The 14,494-nt window shown below is 42.8% G+C and overlaps 1 protein-coding gene across 1 annotated transcript in view; it reads right to left on the bottom strand.

Moving 5' to 3' along the window:
• Nucleotides 1-14,259, bottom strand: part of LOC117217518 (dynein axonemal heavy chain 1) — a 78,600-nt gene extending 64,341 nt beyond the window's left edge. Inside the window, exons 1-16 of the mRNA XM_076524569.1 lie at nt 13,991-14,259; nt 12,463-12,804; nt 12,277-12,406; nt 11,229-11,909; nt 10,607-10,822; nt 10,266-10,525; nt 8,648-9,119; nt 8,208-8,532; nt 7,889-8,020; nt 7,275-7,595; nt 6,976-7,153; nt 6,772-6,904; nt 5,513-6,058; nt 3,366-3,592; nt 625-867; nt 297-410 (exon numbers count right to left, since the gene is read on the bottom strand). Of these exons, the coding sequence (XP_076380684.1) occupies nt 297-410; nt 625-867; nt 3,366-3,592; nt 5,513-6,058; nt 6,772-6,904; nt 6,976-7,153; nt 7,275-7,595; nt 7,889-8,020; nt 8,208-8,532; nt 8,648-9,119; nt 10,266-10,525; nt 10,607-10,822; nt 11,229-11,909; nt 12,277-12,406; nt 12,463-12,804; nt 13,991-14,229 (4,559 nt within the window). The 5' untranslated portion in view covers nt 14,230-14,259. The remainder of the gene's footprint in view (nt 1-296; nt 411-624; nt 868-3,365; nt 3,593-5,512; nt 6,059-6,771; nt 6,905-6,975; nt 7,154-7,274; nt 7,596-7,888; nt 8,021-8,207; nt 8,533-8,647; nt 9,120-10,265; nt 10,526-10,606; nt 10,823-11,228; nt 11,910-12,276; nt 12,407-12,462; nt 12,805-13,990) is intronic.
• Nucleotides 14,260-14,494: the final 235 nt, after the last annotated feature.

Raw genomic sequence — 14,494 nt, 5'->3', positions numbered from 1 at the left:
GAAAATTCATCGTGGCGCCACGGACAATTTCTGTAAAACCGGCGTGGCATTCAACGTGTTAAGACAGGCATCAATGCATTAAAATCTCGTTGGGAACATTGTATTGAAGAAAATGGAGCACATTTTGATTAAATAAACAGCTCTTGAGGAAAGATATGCAGTTTTATATATTTACTTAAAAATCCGACATTTCATACGCACCAACCATATAAGCGCAACACATTCCAATTCGCGGATAACAGAAAATACTATTGCGACAGCAACCTAAAGGATGTCCAATTCTCCAATACACTTACGTATCGACACGCATCTGTTGCGCCTGTTGAATAGTCATGATCTGTTGCGCAATCACTGAAAGCACCTCGATGTCGATCCTGTTGAACTCGTCGAAACACGCCCAAGCACCGGAGCTGAATTCGGCAAACAGTATCACTGTTAACAATCTAATCACACGGTAAGCGAGGGTATCTCGAGATATTCGACAACAAAAGTACAACAGACGGAGAGCATATTGACGCGCGCAGTCTTGTTCGAGAGCATCATTCGTTTAAACAAAAGCGAATTCGAAGCCAACGGCTAACCAATGACTTTGATTGCCATAGAATTAATTACGACGGAAATTACCTGGCGAGGCCTTTGAAGAACTTGCCCATGGACATGAAGTCTAACTGATCGGAGCAGTTGAAGACCACACATTGGATCGCGAATGCTTTCGCGAGGTCCTTGGTTGTTTCTGTTTTACCAGTACCGGCCGGACCTGCGGGAGCTCCGCCGAATTTCAGATGTAAGGCCCCTGTCAAGGTCAGGTAGCATCGGTCAGTCAGCGGAGTGATCACCAGCCTGCCGGTGTTCCCCAAGTACTCGTACCTTCGACGAAATCCCAATAAATTTCCCGATAAATCGTAACAAATTCGATTACGGACTTTAATTCGCAGCGGACCGCTCGTCCGAATGATACACGAATTGTTTTCGACCTCGTCACGCAGGAGAGCTAAATGAAAAAGGTGTGTCGAAGTCGAAGAACTTTTGATAGAAAATGAGATTTGCAGTTGTTTTTTTACGTCAAAGCTGAAATGTTGTAAAATAAAGGAAAAATAGAGAGAATGCAGTGCGAACATTTTTCAATCTTGGAAATCTATGTGTATTCAATTTGAAATATTTCAACAAAATTGTGATTTATCCAATATTCCATGTACAGCTGGACCTTCTTTTAACGACATATTATACACCATTCCTTGTAGATTTTGACACGCTGGTATCAAATACGATCCCGAAATTATTATCAAATCATTTCAACGAAAAAATCACGAATTAGCGTTTTCACTTGAATCGAGTTTTTCCAAAATTCTGAAGTGATAGATAAATTTTGCGGTCCGATTTGTGAAAGCTGTTTGTTACAATCTATAACTTGTCACGAAAAGATTCAAATATAATATATATGGCATTGGATAAAGCACAATTTTGTTGAAATACTTCATATAGTCTCACATCAATTTGCAACGTTAAAAAATGTTCATACTACATTCTATCAATTTTTCCGTTATTCTACAACATTTCAGCTCTAATGAAAAAAAAAACTGTGTCGCTTTATCTCGCTCCTATCACAAGTTCTTCAATTCTGGCACAACTTTTTTATTTAGCTTTTCATTTACGTGTAGACGTAAGACCCGTTCCACACGAAGATGCTTACTGTAGTAATTTCTCCCAGAAATGTTCGGAGAAGATAAATGTCAGAATTTAAACCGGCAGATCTGAGAATACTAAGTCGCGATTTTTCGGGCCTCGCGGCTCATTTTTATAGAAACTCGGGGCAGTCGGCAAAAAAAGGCAGCGGCCAGCATTCCGGTGTACATTAATATGAATACATGGCAATGCTAGAATAAAAACGATGACTCAACCTTTTTATTTCTAATTTCTTTCCACGATTCGAAGGCAATTCGGAGGCCACGTGCTACGATTCGACGGTCACGTACCTAGTACAGTAAATTCTCCCTAATTGATGCTCAGCTTGAGAGCAAAAATGGACAATTTAGGAAGAAGAGATACGATTATTCGAACCTTGCGGTTCGTTTTTACAGTTACGAATTGTCAACAACTATAAAAACGAGCCAAAAGGCTGGATAATAACCATGTAGGTCCTGACTCACGCCAAAACAAATTTTGTGTTGTCTTCCGGGAACTCAGTCGACCCTTAGCATCGAGGTAGCAATAAATTACATAGGCGTAGGACTAGCCACAGGGAAATTCGCAGCAATTCGAAATTTGACATTTCCGAGAGAAATTACTGTATCAAGATGTGCAACACAGTACTGCGATACTTTCTCTCGCGTTCAACGTTGTATCGCATACGCGTATCACGATGCAGGTATCTTCGTGTGGGTCGGATCTAATGTTAACACTTTCACAACCGCATGTTAGCGCAGTGAAACGTCGCCAGTGGCCGGCAATATTTTGGAAGAAAAAACTTTACGTAAATTCATGAAACAATTAACATTATTATTATAAATCAATAATTAAGAAAAGTTTTGCAAGTGGCTTGCCACTGGTACCACGTGGGAGTCACCGGCAAATAGCGACTGGCCTATCAATGGTACCACGTGGGAGTCACCGGCAAATAACGACTGGTCTACCAATGACACCACAGTGGTGTCAGCAGTTGTGAAAGTGTTAACTTCGCCGGCGGTGCGGCGCGTCGCGTCAAAGGAAGGATTAACCCTTTCGCTACTACGGGCCACTATAGTGGCCCTCCATAAGATGTCACTGAGGTACTACGGGCCACTATAGTGGCCTTTCGTATGATGCCACTGAGGTACTACGGGCCACTATAGTGGCCTTTCATAAGATGCCACTGAGGTACTATGGGCCACTATAGTGGCCTTCCATAAGATGCATTATATTGCATAATGTTTTATTTCCTCTCATACTGTAAATTAAAGAGCGCATGCTAAGACGTTATAAATACCTTGGAATACCCTTTATTTATAAATACCCTTTGGAGAGAAATTTTTTCGTACGAAAACATTCAAGCAGCTTGGGTTCTCCGCCGCGGTACTTCCGCTGAACGGAGCGCCGCGACATCACTGCACGCTACGCGACGCCGATCGTCAGCGGGAGTACCGCGGCGGAGAACCCAAGCTGCTTGAATGTTTTCGTACGAAAAAATTTCTCTCCAAAGGGTATTTATAAATAAAGGGTATTCCAGGGTATTTATAACGTCTTAGCATGCGCTCTTTAATTTACAGTATGAGAGGAAATAAAACATTATGCAATATAATGCGGAAGTACCGCGGTGGAGAACCCGCCCGTAGCGAAAGGGTTAATAGAAGTGTTCAGCACAGGTTGAGATATTTATTCGGACAATTTACCCGTAGGGGAATTCAGCGTTGACCGCGCGCACCTTCAGATCAGCATCATCGACCCAGTAGTACCGCAGCTGCGAGATCCAATCAAAATCGTTGACATTCGATACTCCTTCTTCGATCAGCTTGTACGTGACGTCCCTCGCGTGAACCTCGATCGTGATCACAGCTTCCAGCATCAATCTCTGTATTTCCGTCTGAGTGCCCCGTACTAATTCGCGCAGACCATCGAGCTGCGTGCGAATAGTGTTACGTATCGGATAGCATTAACCAGTTTAATGCTCTGTCTCATTGTATTGGCTATTCTATCCTTATAATCGGCGTCGGAAATGCAAATCAGTTTTAACGTACATTATAGCTTACAAAGTGAATCGTCGAACGCGTGTTCCGTTGTCGACGTGCCGATGCAACGTTCCTATTTCGAGCAACATCGTTTAGCAGGGATCTCTCCGGTGACTACGTCGTATGCAATTTTAATAGCTTGTTCGAGATGCGTAAAAGAACCGCTTCAGTTCTTTTAGTTCTATCATTTCTTTGTGTACAGGATGTATAAACGATGTATCGCGAACACCATAGCGTGATACTACACGTCTGGATGGGCGGAGATCTGCTAAAAAACGACTGCAAAATTGTCCTTGATCTTGAAAATCAAAACCAAAGGATCAATTCATTTTTATTACAACGTATAGTACTCATCGCGAAAAACAAAAGTCTAAACGGAGCCATTGGTCTCAAGTCAATCCTTTACAGAAAAATTATATAGGGTGTCTCCAAAATCGTGGTACAATAGGCCGGGAATTGTTTCTACATGAAACGAGTACGTCGAGGAGGAAAAAATAAGATTTTTTCATCTAAGACTCCGTTTCCGAGAACAATTAGGTTTAGAAGATAATACTATTGAATAGGAGAGTCAAGTGGCGCGTCTGGCCGTGACACATCAATTCTACTTCTCGCCAACGCGAGAACTACTGCTACGAGAATTACAACTACAAACCACGCGAACTTGACCCAACTCAGCTTTTTCGAAAACGAAGTCTTACATGAAACAATGTTATTCTCTTTTTCGACTTCTTTTTGCATGTAGAGTCACTAGCCGGCTGGACGTACCAGGATTTTGTGTGTAATGGTCGTGACATATAACATTTATGTCGTTCTTAGCATCGTCCTTTCAGACTTTTCTACCTCTCGATGAGTAATATACGTTGCAATTTAAAAAAAAAAATGACTTTCAGAAGATTTTTAGAGATCTTGAGAGGCGTAGAATAACGCTATGGTGGACATGATATATCATTTTTATACACCCTGTGCCTGTACGTACATCTTTTCGAACATCATTTACACAGTAACTGTTGTTGGATATTCTAGGGACATACAGTGGACCACAAAAGTGTTCGTACACCTTTTAAAACGCAATAACTTTTCCAAAACTGAGCTATATTGAATTTTTTTTAGATGATGGAGGGATTAATCTACTAAACGATGGCTAAATTACTTGACTATCACTTGGAATGAAAAGAAAAAATAAAAACACTTGTTTTTAAACTTTTTCATCTGAGCTTATAACGAAAATTTAAAAATTGCCTTTTGTAGATCTCGATAACTTATACGCGTGCTGAAAATTTGATCGAAATCGATTAATCCAGAGTCGAGCTACAGGCGTTGAAGGATTTAAAAAATTGCAGATTTCACACAGTTTTCGGTCAAAATCGTGATAAAACTGCGATTTTTGCGATCTTTAATTTGTTGTAACTCATAACAACGTGAACCGATTTCGATACAATTTTCAACATGCATGTAAGTTACCGAGATCTACGAAGGACATTTCTTTAAATTTTCGTTGTAGGCTCAGATAAAAAAAGTTAAAAAGACGAGATTTTTATTTTTTTGTCATTCCAAGTAATAGCAAAATTAAAAAAGAAAGCGTTTTAGTCATCGTTTAGTAGAACAATCCCTCTACTATCTAAAAAAAAATTCAAGACATTTAGCTTAATTTTAAAATAGTTATTACGTTTCAAAAGGTGTACGAACACTTATGTGGGCCACTGTATGGGTCGACTCATGAATTACCAAACGGATCGACAGATCGATAGCAATTGCATAGACCGGAGACGGCCATTGTCGATGCTGAACAAGGAAGCGCAAAGTAAACATACATGGCCCAACATCTCCTGGTAATAATGGCGAAGCGCATTGTTCCGAATAGCGTGTTCCACATGCGCAGTCCAATACGCTTGGCCGCAGCATAAAGTCACTTGGCCAGGCCACATGTAGACCCATGTTTTCCTCGGCGTGGTCTCGACGACCGCTAAAGCGTCACGAACGATCTCTCTGATGGTGTTCCGCATCACGCCCTCCAAAACACCCAACCAATACTCGACGCTTCTTATGGGGTACATGGGCGGTCGAAGGACGACCTCTTCGCCCTCCGCAGAGTACATCCGCGTGATTTGCAAATCCTCCTCGAACCGGACCATCTGGATGTTTTCGAAACACTTCCGGAGATGCGGCTGTACCGCCTGCACGTTCTTTGCCTGCGCCAGGATCTCGAGCAGCTCATCGTCGCTCAGGAAATAGAACCGCGGGAAGGCGCGACGTTTCACCTCCAGATAATTAGACAGACCCTTGTGCACCACCTCCAGCAGGCTTTGGCACTCCTGCAGGCTCTCCAGCAGATTCCTGTCCGGACAGATCTTGATGACCTGCGTCCAGAACGATCGACGACGAACGGTTTCAAATTGACGCTTTTCAAGAAAACTTCGAGTCGAAATCACCGGCGATCTTTGGGGATTTTCTCAAGAAAACCCGTTGGACGCATCGATTCGAAACTTTGGGGATTTGTTAATGCGTGCTTCGTGAATGCGCAGTATTTTCTCGAGTAAGGGTATCGTCTAGGTAGACACCGAATTGATCGAAATTCAACAAATATTTTCCACGGTCTAAACCAGAGCTGTTCAACAGGTCTTGCGGCGGGTAAAGGCAAAGCTACGGGCAAGCGTCGAAGTTATATTGGAAAGTACAAGAGCGAAATGTTTACACTTTCGTGCCATCCTTCCTCTCTCACTCGCACGCATTGCCGTTATATGCCAATCGGGCAATGCTCGACGTAATCTATAGTCGACCACCGTCTTCAAATAAAGTGTCGTTACTGGTGGGGAGTCCCAAGAGGGCCTAAGGAAGGGTCCCGTTGCTCTCGAAAGTGGGACCTATACAATTTAACCTATACATATAGTCCGCTGATCGATGTTGCCCTGGGCTGATAATCGCTACGAGCAAGCTGTTGAACAGCTCTGCTCCGAACGAAGCTTGCAAATATTCGAACGAAACAAAAGCGCGAGGACAATTATTAAAAGAGAACCGGGAAACGTTCTCGGAACCCAATATTTCTCATTTCTGGCATCGAGCCCAGTCTTACGTAAGGATGGTCATAAGCATTCTTCATGATCCTTCTCCAGTTTCGCTCCATAGCACTATATTTCCTTGCCTCCGAAGGTAATTGTGTGCTGATGTCTTCTGACGTAAATATTGGTTCCAAGTACATCCACTCTCTGCAAACAATCTCCGTTAGCTACACCAAATATCTATCCACGATTTCCCTGGTACCGCGGGAACACTTTACCTCTGCACCTCCGTCCAAAGATGAAGCACTTCCTGAGTCAACTTCAGCTTGTTTTCCCATTCGTTGATCTCGTCCTCGAAAGCGGTTTTCAGAGGGCTGAAACTCAGCTGTTGCACGTCGAGTATATGTTTGTCCAGAAGCATCATGACCTCCTCTGTAACTTTCATGATGTATGTACCTGCGGATAGACGAAAAAGGAAGCAGAGGTTTCAATCGTGCCAGCAGAAGATTCTTCACGCGTCAACTCAAACACGGCCCTTGTCGCCGTCGCGAATGTTTCGACCTCATTTTTCACCCACCGGTGGTCTTGTACGGTAATAATTCCATCACGATCGGCTCCCATTCGACGATCATCTTATTCAACGTCCATTCCGTTGCGTATTCTTTGGCGGCCGTTTCGGCCACGGTCTTCACTAGTTCCTCGAACTGTTCGATGCCGAAATACAGCAGCGATCGAAACGTTAACGAGGGCGTGAGCGCCATTTGTATGCCGGTTTGTGCGCTCAGCTGCTCGAAATGTCGATCCTTCATTCCCGGATCGCGAAGAGATTTGATCAATCCAATGTACGGTTTAAATTCGTCCATTTGGTCCCGGATCAGTGTTGCCACTTCTTGCACCTCTGTAACAGAATGAAAACACGGATTAGAATCGAGTCGACGCCGAACCGGTCTCGTTTCAGCTTCGCGCGCTGACAGCGATTTAGCCGGTGTCGCTTTAAAGCGCGAAGCCTCTATTCTCATTGAGATCTAAGATCGCAATAAATTCGGTTTCGAAACACATTTTTTAAACATTGGGAAAACGTTCAAGTAAAATTCTCGGAGAAATACCACCGTCGAATACCAAAGCGTTTCCGGTGAGAAGCAACCGAGGCGGAACGTAAGTACTTTGATCATAATTCAAGTTTCCACGCACTGGGAAATTCTTGGAACGTTCTGACGGCCCGAGTGATCGCCCGGTACATATCGACCACAAGGTTCTCCATTTGGCTGCCATCTACATTTATCAGAGGATTGTCCATCCACACCTCGTACCATTTCAGCCAATCTGTCGAGCGCAATCAATAAATACCAAAGAATCTTGTAGACGTAATAATCGCTGCGATTGGAGTTCATAGAAAGCTCTACCAATACTCAGATACGTAGAACTCTCCTGATACGCGAACAAAAGAATGCCGAGAAACTGAAATGAATTGTAATTCGATTGGAGAACGATTTCGTGCTTCAATACTCGCCTGACGCGGTCACCCATAAGCTTCTATAGGGCTCGAAGTCCCTTATAAGCTTCTGCAAATTCTCGAAAGGCACCACTTTCATGCCAAACAGCTTTTGTCGTTCGTTCAACAACAAACCATTCTCCCGGCATTCGGTCATCGCTTTCCAAACGCGCTTAACGTCGAGCGCGGTTTCGTGTATTCGGGTCACGTCGTGTTGCAGGCCGATGTTTTGAACGTTGCCCACCAAAGTGTCGATCTTTTCGAGCAGCAGGACCTCGTCCTGGATCTGGATTCTATAAAATTTGTCCTGCTCCTCGACGAGCCGCTCGTCCGTTTCATCGATCTGCGAAGAGAAATTAATCATTCGTTCGGTGCACTCTCCGAGCGGAGGTGCTTAGTGATCGATTGGACGTGCCGAGAAAATGACATTAAACGATTTCATGCTGGTGGATATCGACCTGCAATTGAATTTGAAACGGCGAGCCGATGGCCTCCCACTTTGCCTGAAAATCCTCGTCGGACAAATTCCACCAGAATAAGTCGAGCACGTCGAAGTCCAATTTCAATTTGTCCATTTTAGATTCGAGCTCCTGCACTCGCAACGGTATCGTCTCCATCCACTCGCGGATCTCGAACACGTGCTCGATGCTCTGCGGTTGTTCTTTCAGCTTGATCCTTATATCTCGGTAATCGTCCAGGACGGTCTCGACCTCGGCCCGCAATTTGTGCGTGAGCATCTCGAGCAACCCCGTGGCACAGTCGCGCCGTTTCTGCATCAGGAACTGCTTCAACGGGAACACGATCACGTTGAACGGTCCGATGGATATCCACTTCGGCAGTATTACTTCGAGGTTCTTCTGCATCGTGAGTTGGAAACTTATCGCGTCCTTTATGTCTAGCGTAGTCAGATCCTGTTGTTGGTTCATGTCCCTGCCAGTGGAAATATATAACATTCTCGAGCCTGCTGGTATTGAGCCTGGCCACAAAGGTGTTCGCACATCTTTTAAAACGCAATAACTTTTTCAGAACTGAACTAAGCGACTTGAGTTTTTTTTTAGTTGATAGCGAGACTGGTCTATTAGGCAAGGACCAAAATACTTTTTAAAAATTTTGCTATTGCTTAGAATGACAAAAGAAAAGAAAAATATGCTCTTATATGCCTCTCCTCTAGGCATGTTGAAAATTGTATCAAAATCGCTTGACGTTGTGAGTTACAACAGACTAGAGATGGAAAAAATAGCAGTTTTATCACGATTTTGACCAAAAACTGGAAGAAATCTGCAATTTTTTAAATCTTTCAACGCCTGTAACTCGACTCTGGGTTAACCGGTTTCGATAAAAATTTTCGGCAGGCATACGAATCATCGAGGTCTACGAAAGGTATTTTTTTAATTTTTGTTATAGGCTCAGATGAAAAAGTTAAAAAACTAAAGTTTTTTTATTTTTTTGATCATTCCAAGTAATAGCAAAATTTAAAAAAAGCATTTTAGTCAAAAAATTCTAGTCGTTCAGTTGAGTTTTAAAATAGTTATTACGTTTCAAAAGGTGTACGAACACTTTTGCGGGCCACTGTAAATACAATTAGGTGCTAGATACAAAATAGGATGGGTCTACAGTGAGCTCCCATTAATATTCTGACACTTTTCAAAACGCAATAACTTGTTTAAAACTGGATTAGACGATTAGAATTTTATTTAGATGATTGCGGGCTAGTATAATGGACAATGACTCGTTTTTTGACTTTATATCTATCGGTTAACGCAAAGTCAAGTTGCAAGCGTTAAAATATTTTAGAAATTGCAGATTTCTCTCACTTAGTGATCGAAAGTACTGTGTATCACAATACTGCGATCTTTGTGATCTTCAATTGTTTAGAACTCATACCAAGGTCTACCGATCTCAATGAAATTTAAAAAAGCATTCTCGTTATGATCTAGTAGACTGGTCCCTGTATCATCTAAAAAAATTCAAGTCGTTTAGCCCAATTCTAAAAAAGTTATCGCATTTTAAAGGTTGTCCGAATATTAATAGGAGCCGAGTAAGGAAAAGTAAAATCATATTAAGGAATTGAATTACTCGACGTATTGCGCAACGTCCAGGTTGAACAGCTCGAGAAATCGATGGAATTCCGCGGCGTATGCTTTGAGGGGTATCACGGACTTTTGGTAAGCTGATTTGATACGATCCCGTATTCTGCACACGTTTTCATCGAGCAAACCAACCGAGCTCAGGAAAATATCGTTAGGGAACTTTAAGGACGGAAGTAAGAATGGGTGTATTTGTCGAATCTGGTGGCTGCTGGCCACCGCGCTGTCGTACAAGTTCACGATGACCTCCTTAAACAAGATGGATAACGATGTCGCGGATAAACAAACTCTAAACTCTGCGGTGTTCCGAAATATTTCGATCGATCTCACCACAAAAGCATCGGGATCGGTAGAGTAGAACGCCGCCTTCTCGTCCATTTCAATTTCTATGTTGAACAGGGGCTTGAAAGAGGACTGGAACCGGCTCTCGACAAAGTTCTCGCCCCAGGAGAAAGGTTCCTTCACGCCCAGCGCGCAGAGCGCCGGGTTCACCAAGCTGTCGGTGAACGTCACGATCGAACTCTCCACCAAAATCCGAAGCGCGTGCTACGCGGACGTTTACAAAACCTTTCAATTCGATCAGCCGCGTGATAATCGTTTGTTGACACGTTAAATTGATATGCTGTTTGAAGAATGTATTTGATTTTAAAAACGAATCGTGTTCACGTCAAATATGTATCTTTCGGGAACAGTTTATGTAAATAAATCCGACGCACGGACTCACAAAACGAAGTATGTATTCAGCTGCACGAAGAAAAATGGCAATCATCGCAATTGCTCAAACATCGAATGTCATCTTTTCGTAGCTTCTCTCACTCGCCCAAGTTAAGGCCACCCATCGATTATCCTTAATCTCTCTCACCCACAGTTTTCATTCCTATTTATAGCGAAGCTTTCGCATTCAAGGACGTTCTCAAAAAAGATTTTCCCGTCCAGTTTCTGGTCTTTTTACCTGCATACGTAGCGTGGCGAGATTCATGAAACGGTGCAGCTTCATCACGTCGTACACGTCATGGACTTTTTGGTCTAAATTGAACCATCCTTTGCCGACTTCTCTCAAACGCATCCGCACGCACTGTGTGATCTTCTCCAGCCACGGCTCTTTCAGATACTTGATTACCGTGCTAGTGGCCAGCGTTTGCATGTCCTCGAACTCCCACAACTTCACGGTTTTACCGATGCTCGAGGCAAACAGGTTCATCGAGGACACGTGAATGCATTCAATCACGATGCAGGACATCGCCTCGTAAACCTCCCTCATCACGTACAGTGTGTACCAGTGCGAGAACCGCTGTATCTCCTGGACAATCAGAATTCCATTTCGATCATTTCGCGCGTACATTTTTATTTCGTTAGAATCCGTGCGGGAAGACTTGCTATCGACAAGTATTTGATGAACTGGCAAGCTGGCATAAACGAGAACTGCAGTAGAAAACATGTAGATTGGTAAAGGGACAATTACTTGGAAGTTTCTCATGCCCGTATCGATTTTCCCCGTATCCGGCACCTTCTCCGCCTCGACTCTCGGTGTCCACGTGATGAACTTAAACAACTCCGGGTTCAGCCGGATCATTCGCCTCCACACGATATCGCACATCGTCCGCTGATAATCCAAGGAGATCTCCTCGATCAGCTGGAAAACGGGGGGCGGCTTTAAATGCGTGACTGTGCCAATGACTTTGCTGATTCAAGGAGGGAGCGGACCACTTTTCAGCGAGGGTGAAACGGGACGGGAGACTCGAGTCTTTTAATCAGATTCACCCTCCTGCAATTTAGTTATGTCGTCGGTGCTCGTCGGCAATCAAATTTGAAATGAAATTCTGCCCGGAAGAAACTTTCAAACTGAGAGAAAAACAATTGACTATTTCCCTCTGATGGCTTTTTCAACGAGATTTAGATAATTGTGGAAATTAGGGTCGGTCGCGACGGTTTTAACGAGCCTCGAAGCAGAAAGCGACTGTTGTCCAAAACGGAATATTTAAAAAACGAAAGTTACGCACAGCTGATATGACCGTCTCATTGAACTTCGTGTCATCACGGGCCAAGCTGGCCCGAACAATGGCGTCCTTCTCGGCTTCGGTCATGGTCTTCATGCCGTCCAGTTTCATGCAATCCAGATAAAAATTATACCTATGCGAAAGTTCACAGAGTACTGTTATGATTTAGCGAACGGTCAAAGGTGATATGATCGAGCTAACGTTATCGACTCTTCAGCGATTCGCCTGTCCTCGATGGCGGCAGCCATTCTCCTCGCGCAGATCCTCGGGTCCTCCGCGTAAAACCTGATGTAGATCCTCGGTATCGAGTACTTCCGCTTTTTTCCGTCCAGCGTGATCACCGACCACAGCTTGGTATCGTAATCGTAATCGGTCACGGCTGCGTTACACCAGGCGAACAAATTATCCAGCATGTCGCTCGCTTTGTCAAACTTCTGGCCTTCTTCCTGGACCCGCGGAGCGAACACGGCCGCAGGCAATGGAGATCGTTTCCCGTCGATTCTCCCGAGATTTAGCCAATCCTCGATCGTTCTGCATCAATCAGAATCGATAACTTAACGACTCAAGGACTTAACGCACTCAGAAAGAAATTTCAATATCGTCCTGGCATCCTTGACAAAATGCAGAACGCCGCGGTCCAATTACTTTATTACATTCTATCATTCTATCTGCTCATGTTTACATAGCTTTAACCCCTTAACGTGCACGCTCGAGTTAACTCGAGCGCGCTAAACTGGCCAAACTGTGCACACTCGAGATAATTCGAGCGGCGTTGTACTTTATGTTGCTATAATTGTTCACACTCGAATGCAATCGAGAATTGAAAATAACAATGTGAAAGCAAAAAGAATCAATTGTTTTATTGATATTTATCATTTACATGGGATTGTAAGCTATAACACTTACTTATTCAAGTATAAAATATATCCTTTTTCTATTTATCACTTACGACTTATCTCTTCCTTGTGAGCCGCTTTCCGACAGCGTATTCATATTCAGATTCTGATTCGCTCATTTTTCAATATATATTTTACTAAAACATAATGTAAAATAAAATATAATAATAATAATAATAACAATAATAATAATAATGATAATAATAATAATAATAATAATAGTAATATTCTGAAAATTAGAATTGCAATAAAAATTTTGATTATTTTTGTATTTTTGTAATTTTCTTGCCAAGACAACGTTCTAAATTGTTTTTTTACATTAAAAAAAATTGATCTTTTTTGGCCGGCCTTTTCCAAAAAAACTGTGCATTAAGGGGTTAATTTTTCCTACACTTATTCCTTTGTCCAGTGCCTGCCCCGTTCTCTTTCTTTCACTATTTCTTTTCCTTTATTTTCTTTTATCTCTTTTCGTTGAATATAATGGATCTCTTGTAAGGGTGCGTTTCTACTTTTGGATGCGGTAATTTTCTATTTCTTTTATCGCCTATCTGTTGTATTACACCTATCTCTTCACCCTCGTATCGGTGTCAGTTTTAGCCCTGTACGTGATCGCTTATACACAGAAATAACAATTAGATCGAATAATGTTTGTTAGATTTCTCGGCCAGTTAACTTCGAAAATATTCCAGTTCATATTTCGAGGCGACTCACCCTGTATATAGAGTGGTACAGAGACAAACACCCACGATTTTACAGACACTTCCGATACAATACCCAGAAAACTAATAACGATTTGACGGTTTCTTATAGACAGCCTGTACCTGCAGTCGAATTCCTCGTCGTCGAATAATTCCAGCGGCAAAATGTGAGCCCTGCCGAACAAACCGTAGATCATATCACGATTCAACAGCGGCAAGATGGCGGAAGGTGGTAACATATCCTTGGACGTCACACCGATCGTCTCCAGAGCATCCTCGATCTTCAAACTGCGGTAGAGCTTGCGTCTCCTTTCCATTTCTACGTTTCGAGGCAATCGTTTCGGCTCGACGTTCAGCTGCATTTGTACTTTCGGAGTAAATGTCTCCGCCGGAAACTCCTGAACGCAACAAAAAAATTTGTCGCTGTCTGAATATGTTTTTCTCAGGGATATCTTACAGTACGGAAATATCCGGGAGAATCTTCTGCATCTATATCGTGCAGAAGAAGCTTAGTTATTATTGCGAATATTCAGGACGGATGATTTTTACCGCTGTAGCCGTAACATGCGATCTTTTGTATTTTCAGCAAAATATTTGTCGCAGTTACTACAGCTAATGATAAAACGT

Source organism: Megalopta genalis, chromosome 9, assembly GCF_051020955.1.
Source record: "Megalopta genalis isolate 19385.01 chromosome 9, iyMegGena1_principal, whole genome shotgun sequence".
NCBI lineage: Eukaryota > Metazoa > Arthropoda > Insecta > Hymenoptera > Halictidae > Megalopta > Megalopta genalis.
Note: the sequence above shows the minus strand (reverse complement) of the source record. Positions and strands in the feature narration are given on the sequence as shown.